Raw genomic sequence first — 13,314 nt, forward strand, 5'->3', positions numbered from 1 at the left:
CTACTAATAAATAATAATAGTACCCAAGGTCAAGCACATCACCAAGAAACAAACTATCTTTTTCATTGTTCCCAAAATAAGACTATTGTCTTCATATCAATACCATGGGGGAACCAAAATCTATCATCATCAAATTTGACATTTATTATTTCTTTGGTAAGAATCAGATTTGACGTATAGTATATAAATACAATCAGAAAATCAAATACATACTCAATTTCCAAAATCAACAAACAAACATTAGAACAATTCAACATAAATCTGCCAGCACAATGAAGAAACGTGAACAGAGGATACACTTTCATTTCAATAATGATAAACACGAAAATTCTAATTACAACTACATCTCTTTTTCTTTTCTTTCTTCTTAAAATTTAATTAAAATACATATATTCTTGATTCGCAGAATAAAAGAAAAAGAACTTTACAATCTTGTATATCTCCAGAGATACAATTGAATTATGACATGAAGAAAATAATAATATAAATAAAAAAAAGAAGAAAAAAATGAAGTTAAAAAAAGAAGAGAAAAGATCTACAATGAAGAGACAAAGGCACGTTTACAACAGCTTTCTCAAGGCTGTGAAATTAATTGTGAGATTGTTGTTGTAAAATAAACAAAGAACCCCCACAAGGCACAAACAACACCCTAACTTCCATGTGACTCAACAACAGCTCAGCTTCCCTGTCCATGATCAAGCAAAAACCACATGAGCTTTGCTTCAATACATCATTATCAATTAACTATAAACCTCATCATCATCCTTTCAAGCTTCAAACTTCCCAACTGTCGTATTGTTTCGATATCTTTTCAGATATGCGCCACAGAATCCGATTTCACACCCTAAATAAGTTCACATAAGTTCAAATAAGGTTTACTAAGTTCATATAAGTTGAAAAGAATAGGTCCGAAATAACTTGTAGTTAATGAAATATTGTTTCTATATCTTTTCAGATATGCACCACAGAATCCGATTTTACATCCAAAATAAGTTCACATAAGCTCAAATAGGGTTTACTAAGTTCAGATAAGTTGAAAAGAATAGGGCCGAAATAACTTGTAGTTAATGAAAGAAACAATTTGCGGGAAATAATTCCAAAAACTATTATGCAAGGCAACTAATCTCAACTCGACAAATTGCATCAAATAATCTCTAAGTACATGAGTTGAAACCATGTTAATCTAATTCTCCAAATAAGTGGTTTCTAAGATCTCCTGAAAACTATGGTTTCAGTCAAGAACTATAAGGAGACTCACCGAAACATCAATGGTTTGAAACCAACATGAGTTACGGGTAGATAGGTCACATTAGAAGTTTGAGTTGGGATCATTAATTCATTACCATACACAAGTAATAATTGGGATTATTGTTCACTAACTTCCCATCATAATAACATTTTTACTCTTTACATTTTAATCCACTAGGTAGTTTTGTCATCTTATCTCATTAGCAGCTTCCTGTGGATTATGGTGATTTACTCATATAGATTGAACACCAAAATAATGGGTATAATTCAAGAAAGTGAATCAAGCACTAAATTTTACACAAACTCCACATTACCTAGCCGAAAGATGAGCTTGCTTTTTTTCTTTTTCCAGTGTAGATGAATCACGTCTTAACATAATCTACACCACCGCGCTTCCTCTTGTTAGATCGTGAAAAGAAGCATATTTGTGCCCAAGACTTCTTCTGCTTAGTGGGTTGTACCTTGACATCCTTATTGGCAAAAAGATCAGCCATGTATTGAACAACAGCCTGATGAACATAACAAGCAAGGGTGATTAAGTATCGATTACACTTATTACGTAATAAAAACCTAATAAAAACCTTTCAAGCACAAATAAGAAAAGAAAGAAAGAAAGAAGAAATTTGCACACACCTGTGCCCCTTTCTCAGCAATATTTCTGGGGGGTAATTCAAGAGGATTTTGATCAGTGTGAAGCACTCTTAATCGTGTTAGCAGCCTGAATGATTCAGGCAGATTGCGGATTTGGTTGTTACTTATATCCAAAACTTCAAGCATCTCAAGGTTCCCAATTGACCTGGGAAGATAGCGAAGATCAGCAAAGTTGTTACTGACATTCAACTTCACAAGGGAAGTGGCAAAACACAAGCTCTCAGGCACAGCCTCAAGCTCATTGAAGCTCACATCTAGCTCCTTCAACCTATTTAGGGATGACATTGTGGTAGGCAACTGTCTAATGTTGTTGTACCGGACAGAGAGAACTTCCAAGGACTCTATCTTTCCCACAGCTTCAGGGAGGGCTCTAATCCGATTATAGGCCACTGTGATCTCCTCAAGAGAAGAGCATAGGCCAATAGTATGAGGGAGTTCCTCGAGATCATTAGTCTCAGCATTCAGTTTCTTTAGACTAACCAACGATCCAATGGTATCAGGGAGTGAAGTTAACCTGTTCGAACTCAAATCAAGCTCCTCAAGACGGAACAGCTTACCAACACTCGGAGGGAGTTTCGCCAAGAAATTCCCCCTCAAATCTAGATAAACAAGATTTAATAGATCCCCAATTGCTTCTGGGAGCTCAGCAATTCTATTCGAATGCAAATCCAATTTCGATAGCGAAGAAAGCCCTCCAATGGTAACAGGTAAAGCCACAACTCTATTCTCAGACAAATCAAGAGTGACTAAACCTGATAGCTTCCCAATGGAATCAGGCAACCATTCAACTTGATCCAACAACTTGTTTTGGAGATTGAGCTCCTTAGTACCCTTTTTAGCAGACACTTCAATCAAGCTAGCTAGCTTAATTAAACTCAATTTCTCACCATCTTGACCTACAAATAGAAATAAAAACAATAACTTGACATAAATGCGCAATTCAAGACAACCCAAAAAGTCAAAATCCAATTCCCAAATCCCCAAACATCTTACCATTTCATTTTCATTCCATTCAAAAAAAATCTAACACTTTTACCATGAAATCCCACCAATGAAATTGAATAAAAACAGTTACCCAACCCCTCAAAGTTATCAGTTTCCACTAAAGAAACACAATAAAAAACCATAATTAACTACAAAAAGAGGAAACAATCATTATTACCTGAATAATTAGATGTCTTAAGATTAGTAGAATCAAACAATTGAGAAGCAGGAGCAGATGTCTTAAACCCATCAACGTGGAAAACAGAAGAACTACTAATAGGTTGAGATTTATTCACATAAGTATCATCCCTAGTAAAAAGCTCACTTTTTTTTCCACCCTCTTTCTCTCTCTTCTCCAAATTATAAAAACTACTAGTAGAAGCAACAGAAGTAGTTTCCAAATCCCTAGATTTCAACACAGATGAAACCCCAGATACTCCTCCAACACTCAAATCTTTCTTATTAACTGAAGAAGAAGATACCCCAGAATCAGAATTAGGCAAAACACACTGAGAAGCTCTCTGAATCAATTCGTCGAACACATTGTGTGCATTCTCAAGATCAAGTAATTTCATAGCTTCCCTCTTTTGTTCTTTGCTTTGGAAATGAAATAAAGCTTTCTGCATCTCTTGGTATATAAAAAACAACTCCTCTGGTACAAATTTACCTTTAGTTTGCTTAGAAATGGCTTCCAATTTTAACTGATCTTCTCTTTCTATGTTTTGTATCAAAGTTTTTGCTGCTTCAACTTCTTCAATGTCTGGACGAGCTGGTAAAGCTTTATGCATATGCATTATTTGCTCCACCATCCCATCCACCGTCTTTGCTGCCGCCGTCGTAAAATTATCCATTTTTATATAAATTTTAAAATACCCAGATCGAAAAAATAAAAATAAATAATACCCAAGTACAACAAAAACAAGTAAGTAGTACTAATTTGAAGTTTCTAAAAAGGGTAATAAATAGCTATTATGATTTCTGCCATTGAAGGATGGTTGTACTCTTTGAAGAATTCAAACAAGTTGAAGAAGGAGAAGAAAGAAGAAGACAAATTCAAACAAGTTGAAGAAGGAGAAGAAAGAAGAAGACAAATTGGGATTATAAAAGGAGATTAAGAAATTATTGCAGCTCAAGAATCGAAACTAGGTGGATTATATGAAAATCCAGATAAGAAGAAAGAGGAGAGAGAATGTGATAAAAGAAAAACTGAACTACAGTTTCAAAATAGAGCAGTTTTTCATTAAAGGGTTTGAGTTAATTTATAATTTTCGCAAATTTTAGAAAATTCAAAAATGGGGATTGAGTATTTTTTTTGGTTTTTATGTTACAAATATTTTCATGTAACGATGAAATTTTCAGTGCTGAGAAGTGATAGTTTAGTGAAGTATCATTTCGAATTTCGGAGTATTGTTTAGAGTTCGAATTTTCATCCTGGTCTGTTTAGTTTTGTATCCAACCTTTAAACTCATATGTCCTGAAGGTTGCAGGCTAATAGTCGAGTAGGAGTTGTCTACTTATCTTCGGATCAATTATCTTTTTTAATAAAAAAATAAAAAATGAAATGTTTAGTGAGATATTTCTCACTCATGATCTCATCACAAGTTTACAGGTTATACAGCTCTGATTTTGGTAGTTTTTGGTGGTAGTATAATTATACGGATAAGTGATGTGAGTTTACGAAAATACCCTTATAATCGTGAACGTTCCTTTGCCGCATTTGAGAGCCGCCGCTGGTTTTGGACACGAACCCTGTTTTAGGAGCCTTTATTAGTGCTTTAATGGATGGATAAACAAACCCTAAAATTAAGCAACTTTTTTTTTCTTTCTTTGTTAATTTTATACTCCCTTTTATTAAATGGACTTCGAACTTAAATCTTTCATGAGCATGCAAGAAGCTGTTAACGTGAACTCTAATCAGTGTGTAATTAAACACCCACGTCTTAAATTATCCTCATTTGTACATAGACCATTATTAGCACACATGACTAATGGTTATAAGTTATAACGTTATAGCCTATAGGTAATAAAATATGATAAATGACACGCCTTTGAATAAATATATTACTTCCGTTTCACAATACATGTAACATTTCTCATTTGGACACTGTTTGTCTATCAAACTTTGACAATCTTCCTTTTACCATTATGTGAAAATAAAAAAACAATGTCAAGTGGAATCTTGTTAGATATGTCTCAATGTGATAACTTTAAATATCAATTTTTTTAATTATTTTTACTTATATACAATTAGATATATTAACCTAAAAAAAATTAGCGTACGTGAAAAAGCAAATGGTACATTTATTGCATGTGAATAGTAATGTCTAATTTTTCTGTTAAAAAGTCTAATGAACAAGCCTTATGAGATGAGCATAAAAGAAAAGAGTTTAATTATTTGATTTAGATATGTTGTTTAGAAAATTTAGAATCCTAAAAAGAAGAAACATTTACATTAAGAGAGCCTTAGCTTGTAGTTAGCGTTGTAATACTTTTAATTCATCTTAGGTGAAAATTACTAGAGTTTAGAGTATGAAAACATTTTTTGTTTTTCCTTCTTGGTAGCTTATGTGACATTCCAATGTTATTGGCTTGCTAACTTGCTTTTTTCTTTATTAGGCAATTTGTATCGATATGGTTATTATTTTAGTCAACTCACACGAATAGTTGATGGTAAATATGCAATGTATGATAGTCCTATACTCCTATAAAACCCGATGCTGGTGCACCATGCTCCTAGCGAAGTAGTTTCACCGCCTTCTCTTGAAGAATTTTGTCCTATTTTTATCACTAGTTCATAACATATATATAGAGCGTAAATCCACTCATTTTATATGATACGATCATGAGAGGGTTCATCACTAATATAAATTCTTTTTAAAATTTTATTATATAACAACAGATGTATCAATTATATCTTATGGATCCATATCATTATTGTTTAATATATATAAGGTTCACCTTCACCATCTTATATTAATTCATTAGTCATAAAAATAGTAAATCAATCTCAATATATGACATTAATTAATGCATTCATTTTTTACCAAATCTTGTTAAAAAGGCATCAAAATCAAAAGTTCTATTCACATAGCCAAAGACTAGAACTTTACTAGAGTTACCCTCACAAAAACACACTCACCCTCTTTTACATCCTATATATTCTTAAGTACAAAGTACACACCTAATTAGTACAGCTGTGACGGATTAACCCAATATCTATAAATCCTTCACTAAATTTTCAACAACATCAATTTCAAACACTTTTGCACTTTCACAATAGTATTGAAATATGCTCTAATACAAAATGTACGAGAGAACTCTATAGTAATTTATATATTATTGGGTTTTTCACCAAGTATATATATATATATACAATATTATAAACTAAAAATAAAGATTCATGTATTATCAACTCTACAATTTTAAAACTCACAAGTCAAAATACTATTTTTCATAACAATGAAGAACAAAAAGAAGAAGGCCATTAAAAGAAAAGTTAAAATAGACTAATCAGTTGAAAAAAAACAAAAGTGAAATAGTGGAGGAGGGTAGAAAAGGAAAGATGGTAAAGAGGAAGAGGTGAGCAATAAATGCATGATCCAAAAAATGGGTGAAAAAATCACGAGGATTATGGGCAGAGAAGGGGACCCAAACCCACCCAAACAGTTGAGCCGACGTGGACCCCTCACACCTCATCCTTCTCCTAAACAGCTGGATTATCTCTTCCCTAATTCCAATACCACCTCACCTTGTACACGTATACAAACTATTTATCCTCCTCTCATCAAAGAACAACGCAACAAACTATTCACAAGTACAATATCAAATCATTAACACTGCTTCATATACTCATATATCAAAACTTTTTTTAAAAAAAATATTAATTGATTGATTCAAAGTTATGCGATATATCAAATCTTATTTAAAAATTTTTTGTCATTATAATGGGCATGTTTGGCAAAACTAGCGGTTTTAGTAGCTGTTAACGGTTGCAATAGTTGTAGCTGTTGGGGGTAGCTGCTAACTGTCTACTAGTAGTTGTTGACGATCAGCGATTAAAGTAGTTGTTTAATTAGAAGTGTTTGGCAAAAGTAACTGTTGAAATTGTAAAATACAATAAATGATATTTATTCTAATATGAAATGAATTACAACAATTTCATATGTTCGTTCAATAGTTAAATTCAATATTTATTTTACAAAGAGGTTACACAAAAAGGAGTATACGACTTTTTAGCTGCTCAAAGAAATGTTGAATCTAACAAAATATTCAACCTTCGAAAAATTTATATTACCAATTTTACTAAAATGCTTGTAAAATATCTTATCTTTAAAATAAATATTTAAATTACATCTCTGCTATTGTAAAATAAACATTGAATTGCCATAAAATAATTAAACAATTAATAAACAATAAAAGGAAAAAAAAAATAAAAAAAACATTGGTTAATAATTCTACCTTATGCTATTATTATATAGTGTTCATTTGCTAGGCCACAACTGCTAAATCGGAAACATTACTTGTAGTAACGTTCCACAACCGCTACTCATAATATACTCCAACTGCTACCCGCTACTACAACCACCACCTTACCAAACACTCATAATTTTCTTAAATAGCGTTTTAATCTTGTCAAATCGCTAACCGCTACCTCAAACGCTAGTGCCAAACAGGGCCAATTTCTAATTTAAAAATACCTCTTATATTTTTTTGTCCATATCTTTAAAAAGTGATTGTTTAATTATCTAGTTAGATCAGACTAATATGTGTAAATTTTTGATTCGATATGACGTATATATATGTAAAAATTAATTAAAGAAGTGGAAATTAAATATCGAGCTTGTTCGATTTACATTATTAAGAAAAGGAGGTTTATATTAGGTTTAATAAGGATTATTAAAGTCTATTAAGTTTGGTTTAGTAAAAATGATCGGTTTATCATTTTCATAATATAAGGTCTAATAAGTTTAGATAAGTTCAAATAAGATTCAATAAGTTAAATTAAGTTCCAATAAAATAAATTGAGTAAGACAATCCATCATTATAAAGTATAAATGAGACATTTTTTGAGTTTTCGGTCAACATTTAGCTATGTACACAAACTTATTTTTCATATTAAACTTCATCGCTCCTCGCTCTATTATATTTCATCTATCATAAAACTTATTCATCTCATCCAACTTTGGATTATTTCAATTAGAATAATCCAAACTTTAAGGGATACCTTCTCAAATCTAATTAAAATGGATTAGTGTTGGCAAGAAAAAAGTTACTTGGCTTATTCTCATAACTCATAAGGTCCCTTCAAAGGTTGGGATTATTTTGAAATAATCCAAAGTTGAAATTATTTTGAAAACATTGGTGAAAGTTGAGATTATTCTTGTCAATTTTTCCTTTATTATATATTACTTCTTAAATGACTAGTTTAGTGGTTTATTAGTATAAAGTAAAATCATTACAAATTATTGGGCGTAACGGTTGCACCATAACTTATAATATAATAAGTAACAATTTATATGTTATGATATTATGCATGTTACATAATAAATTATGTTGTACTCCCTCCGTTTCATTTTAATCTACACACTTAGGCCTTGTTTGGTTGTATATAGGAAGTCATACTTCCTAGGAAGTTATTTTTCCCATTTATTTGAAATTCCTAGGAAGTGTAAAGTTGTGTTTGGTTGATAATGGGAAGTAGAACTTTCTATGGGAAGCTCTACTTACCTAGGGGGACCTAGGTAAGTAACTTCATCCATTTTGGAGGAAGTAGAACTTCCTAGGAAATGCAAATTCCCATGATTTTGTCAACCAAACAACTTCATGTAATTCTACTTAGGAATTTGCACTTCCCATGATTTATTTTGTCAACCAAACAAGACCTTACATTTTTCACACATGTCAATGCAAAACTTTGAGGATATATATCTTTAGTTTTGTATTTGTAAAAATTATAAAAAAATACATATTAATAAAATACATGTTATGATGAATCTAACAATATCTCATATGATTATATTTTTATCCATGTATAAATCACAAATGATGGTTAAAATAGAATTTGCAAATAGTGTAAAATATCAAAGTGTAACAATTAAAATGAAACGGAGGGAGTAATAGGTTAGATCTCATACTTCTATCAAATTGTCAACCGCATGAATAGTGGAAGGCCACGTGTTAGCTCGGAAAGCAAATGAGGAAAAATGAGAAGACATGATTTCATAAGGGTGTTGGAGGAGGAACAAAAAAAAGAACAATGTTTTCGAGCTGGCAACACCACACCTGTGTAACCGTTATCCATCTGTTTTCCACTGTTATTCAGCTCTCGTGTCCCATGCCCCGTAAACGTGCAATCGCTATTTATGCTTTCTTAGGCTAGGTTTAGTTCACTTGAAATTTTCTGATCTGAACTTATCTGATCTGATTTGATTTGAACTTATTTTTTCTGATCTGATCTGATCTGAACTGATTTGATAACAAGATCTTATCTTTTAGATTTTTCTCAATATATAAGAAAAAATATAGTCATGTGGGGTCTTGTTTGATTCGTTTCAATGAGTACTTTATTAATATTCAATTATTATAATTTTTACTAATATGTAATGAAAGATATAGTGATTTTTAAATATAAGCATAATCTGAACTGATCTGATCTTATTTTTTCTGATCTGCTCTGATCTAATCTGATTAGATCTGAAATAAGCAAAAATAAGGTGAACTGAACATAGCCTTAACCTCACAAAGACACAAACCTAGTCGTTCATTTTGAGAATGTAATTAAACAAACAGATTTGTGGTTCTAAAATGACAAATTGTACTCGTAGTCCATAATAAAGTAATAACAGCATATATAATGGTATATTGTCTTTTTAATTAGCTCTCCACTCTCTTTCATATATTTCTCTCTATATATCCAAGCTACTCTCAAGAATTATACTCCAAGTCTCCAACAATAATAAAACTTTTTAAAGAGCTATCCATTTAACTTTTCTTTATTTTGTAGTCCCCATATCAATAAATGAATCTCATTTTATATTATGATTAAAGTTAGGAAAATGATAAATACAACCCTAAGGGCTTTACTTAAGTGCCTAAAAGAGGAAATTTTAAGTAATATTCAAACATTAATTACATCGATTGACGCGTGATTGTGACATATATTGACAACTTAATGCCATTTTAGAAAACGTATTTAATGCTTATATACAACCCTAAGGGTTGTATGTATCATTACCTTTAAAGTTATATGGATAATGTTATTAATATAAATTAAATATAATTATCGAAAAAAATTATATTTTTCATAATTTATGTATTGTGGGATCTTTTTTCACAAAAATTAATTTTTAATGCTAATATTTAATTTTATAAATAAAAAAATAGTAGATTTTGTGTATGAAACATATTCAATATTAGGCTCATTTTATAGATAAAGAAAACTATAGTTTTTGGAATAGTAATTATTACCATATTTTTTATTCAGTTTTTTAAATATATACTTTTGACAATTTTTTTTTGCACCATACACCTTTTTGACTTTTGAAATTCACCATATACTCCTCATTTTTCAGAAAATACATTATGTAATGCCCCTCATGATTGCTTTAAAGGGATTTAGCAAGCTACTCATTATAACAAAATGTATCTTTCTTTTAGGGAGCTCATTTCCTTAGTTACTCCACAGTTAAGCATGCTTGGATGGGAGTAGTCCAATGATGGGTGACCTCCTGGAAAGTTTCTCGGGGTGCGTATGAGTAAGGGCAAAATACGGTGGAAGAACTATTGTTGGTTATTGAGTACAGTTGTTGACCCTGTATGCGCATTGGTGACGATCGATAGACTCAACTCCGGATGGGTCGGGGTGTTACGCGTTCACTTACCCTTAATGACTAATGGCGTTAAACACCCCTCCCCCACCCTAACCCCCAGGCAATCAACCACCTAGCCCAACCTCAGCCCCACCAGCCCCCTAACGCAACCCTGTCCCCACCAGACTACCCCCACCCTCGCACCCCACACTCCTTCGATTTTTGCAATTCTCACACCCCACCCCATTGATTTTCGCACCAACCACACTGGATTTTCGCACCCCACTAGGGTGGGAAAAGGGGTAGGCTGGTGGGAATGAGGTTCGATGATGGCCTAGGGGTGGGTTAGGGAGAGAGATAGTTAGGGTTTGCTTAGGGTTAGGGTGGGGGAGGGGTGTTTAGGGTTAGGGTATTAGATTAGGGGTTTATGGTTAGATTTAAGTTAGTTAATTATGACTAAAGGGGGATTTAGGGGTTAATGACTAACGTAGTTTAACGCCATTAGTCATTAAGGGCAAGTGAGCATATTTTTTGAAAAATGGAGGATATATGGTAAATCTCAAAAGTCGGAAGGGTATGTGATGCAAAAAACAATTGTTAGAGGTATATGGTGAAAAAATCATTTTTTTATTTTTATGGAAAAGATCAATAAATGATTGCAAGAAGAAAAAAAAAACGTAAGTACTTGCAATAGTATGTGGCTCCACACATTGAAGAGTCATCTCTCATTCAACCCAGATGATATCTCCCCCAAGAGCCACTTGCAAAGCGTCTCCATGGAGAGACACCCAAGACACACCTAAGATCCCCATTGGTAAGAGGTGGCTCTCCATTTTCTCTCTTCTTGCAGAGCTAGTTGGAGAGGGTAATGAGTAGCTCGTCTTATGACTTTAAGTTTACAAGTCTGAAACCCACTATCTATTTGTACTCCTGATAGAGGTGATCATGGGTAAGGCAGGGCTTTGGCAAAAAAAAAGGCTCGTTTTAGTCCAAATCTTCGGGTTTGACCAAGCCTTTGATTGAAGTTCCACTAGGGGAAAAAACATAAAGGGCTGCGCAGGAAGGGCTGCGCTTTTCGTAAAAGCGCAGCCCTACTAGTGAAGGGCTGCGCTTATTTAAAAAAGCGCAGCCCTACTAAGCAGAAGGGCTGCGCTTATTTAAAAAAGCGCAGCCCTTCCTGAAAAAATTTAAAATTTCGGAATCGCGGGCTTTGAAATATTGAGCGGGGATTCGTCAAATATATTATCCCTCATTCTCTCTCCTCTCTCACGTCCCTCATTATTCATTTCCTCCTTCTCTCTCAATCCTCTCTTCTCTCTCCTCTCTTCTTCTCTCATCCTCCCTTCTCTCTCAAAATCTCCCATAAACATTTGCGACAAAAACCTTGAAATGATTTGCACTAAACATGGCGACGGAGTCCGATTGCCTATTGTGATACCTTTTCGGAAGCGGAACGAGCCAACGAGTCAAACTCACCGCTACGCGCCGTGACGTTTAGGCTTTTTAAGCCATCCGAGTTCGTTTAACCCTCCAAATACCCATTTTAAGTTTTTCCGAAATTTTGTTTTTCCTTTAAATTATGTATTTGGGTTTTGTTTTATGTATTTAAACATTATTAGGTTGTAGTTCTTGTATTTTTTCAGATCTATAATGTTCTTGTATACTTCTCTTTGTTTATATATTTTGATTAATGTTCTTGTATACTTCTCTTTGTTTTGATTAATGTTCTTGCTTGTATACTTTCTTTGTTTTGATTAATGTTCTTGCTTGTATACTTCTCTTTGTTTTGATTAATGTTCTTGTATACTTCTCTTTGTTTTGAATGTTATTCTTGTATACTTCTCTTTGTTTATTTTGATTAATGTTATTCTTGTATACTTCTCTTTGTTTATTTTGATTAATGTTCTTGTATACTTAGGGGCCGTTTGGTTTATAGAGGGGAAAGGGTAAGGGTTTAAGAAACGGAAATAAGGAGAATGAAAAGGCAAACCCTTAGATTTAATATGTTGTTTGTTTAAGATATCTAAGGAAAACCCTTATATCACCACCTCTCCACCTCCTCCACCACCACCACCACACTTTTACTTCAAAAAAAATCTATTTGCTGCCACCCCCGCCCCTTCTTTCGGCGCCGCTCCCCCACCACCGCCCTCTCCTTTCAGCGGCGCCTCCCTCACCGCCTTCTTCTTTCTTTGGCGTTGCTTCCCCTTCCCCTTCTTCCTTCATTCGGCGTCGTTGCCCCACACCTTCCTTTTTCGCTGTTGATTTTGGTTTAGGGTAGTGGGTGGGTTTTCGAGGGTATGGGTTTTTGGGTTTGGGTAGCAGTAGCAGTGGGTTTTCGGGAATGGGGGTGGGTGTTTGGGTGCGGTGGTGGTGTTTTCGGAATGGGGGTGGGTTTTCGGGTGAGGTGGTGGGGGTTTTCGGGAATAGGGGTGGGTTTTCGGTGCGGTGGTGGTGTTTCGAGAACGGGGTGGGTTTTTGGGTTTGGGGTGGTGTTCGGGTGGTTGGCGTGGGGCTGGTGTCGGCGGTTGGCGTGGTTTTGGTGGTGACGGTGGCGACGAGAGATGGTGTCGGTGGCTGGAGGTAGTGGGTTGGTGGATGGTGCGGTGGTTTAGTGGTTGGG

The 13,314-nt window shown here is 33.9% G+C and overlaps 1 protein-coding gene across 2 annotated transcripts; it reads right to left on the reverse strand.

Annotated features, from left to right (window-relative positions):
* Positions 1-273: 273 nt before the first annotated feature.
* Positions 274-4,124, reverse strand: LOC104895753 (plant intracellular Ras-group-related LRR protein 4). Of its 2 annotated transcripts, none has more exons than XM_010682336.4 (4): positions 3,062-4,124; positions 1,882-2,795; positions 1,563-1,757; positions 274-844 (listed from the first exon to the last, which is right to left on the reverse strand). In XM_010682336.4, the coding sequence occupies exons 1-3, from the start codon at positions 3,732-3,734 to the stop codon at positions 1,611-1,613; spliced, it is 1,734 nt and encodes a 577-aa protein (XP_010680638.2). In that variant the 5' UTR covers positions 3,735-4,124; the 3' UTR covers positions 274-844; positions 1,563-1,610. The 2 variants fall into 2 exon arrangements, with proteins under 2 accessions (XP_010680638.2, XP_010680639.2); XM_010682337.4 differs by having other exon boundaries at positions 274-685; positions 3,062-4,123.
* Between the last annotated feature and the right edge of the window lie 9,190 nt (positions 4,125-13,314).

Source organism: Beta vulgaris, chromosome 6 (genome assembly GCF_026745355.1).
Source record: "Beta vulgaris subsp. vulgaris cultivar EL10 chromosome 6, EL10.2, whole genome shotgun sequence".
Taxonomy (NCBI): Eukaryota; Viridiplantae; Streptophyta; class Magnoliopsida; order Caryophyllales; family Amaranthaceae; genus Beta; species Beta vulgaris.

Excerpts from the sequence above, each read along its gene's own strand:
- LOC104895753 (XM_010682336.4), bottom strand. The coding sequence starts at position 3,734 with ATGGATAATTTTACGACGGCGGCAGCAAAGACGGTGGATGGGATGGTG. Across the intron at positions 2,796-3,061 it reads TAAGACATCTAATTATTCAG|GTCAAGATGGTGAGAAATTG; the intron begins GTAATAATGATT and ends TTCTATTTGTAG. Across the intron at positions 1,758-1,881 it reads TTGCTGAGAAAGGGGCACAG|GCTGTTGTTCAATACATGGC; the intron begins GTGTGTGCAAAT and ends TATGTTCATCAG.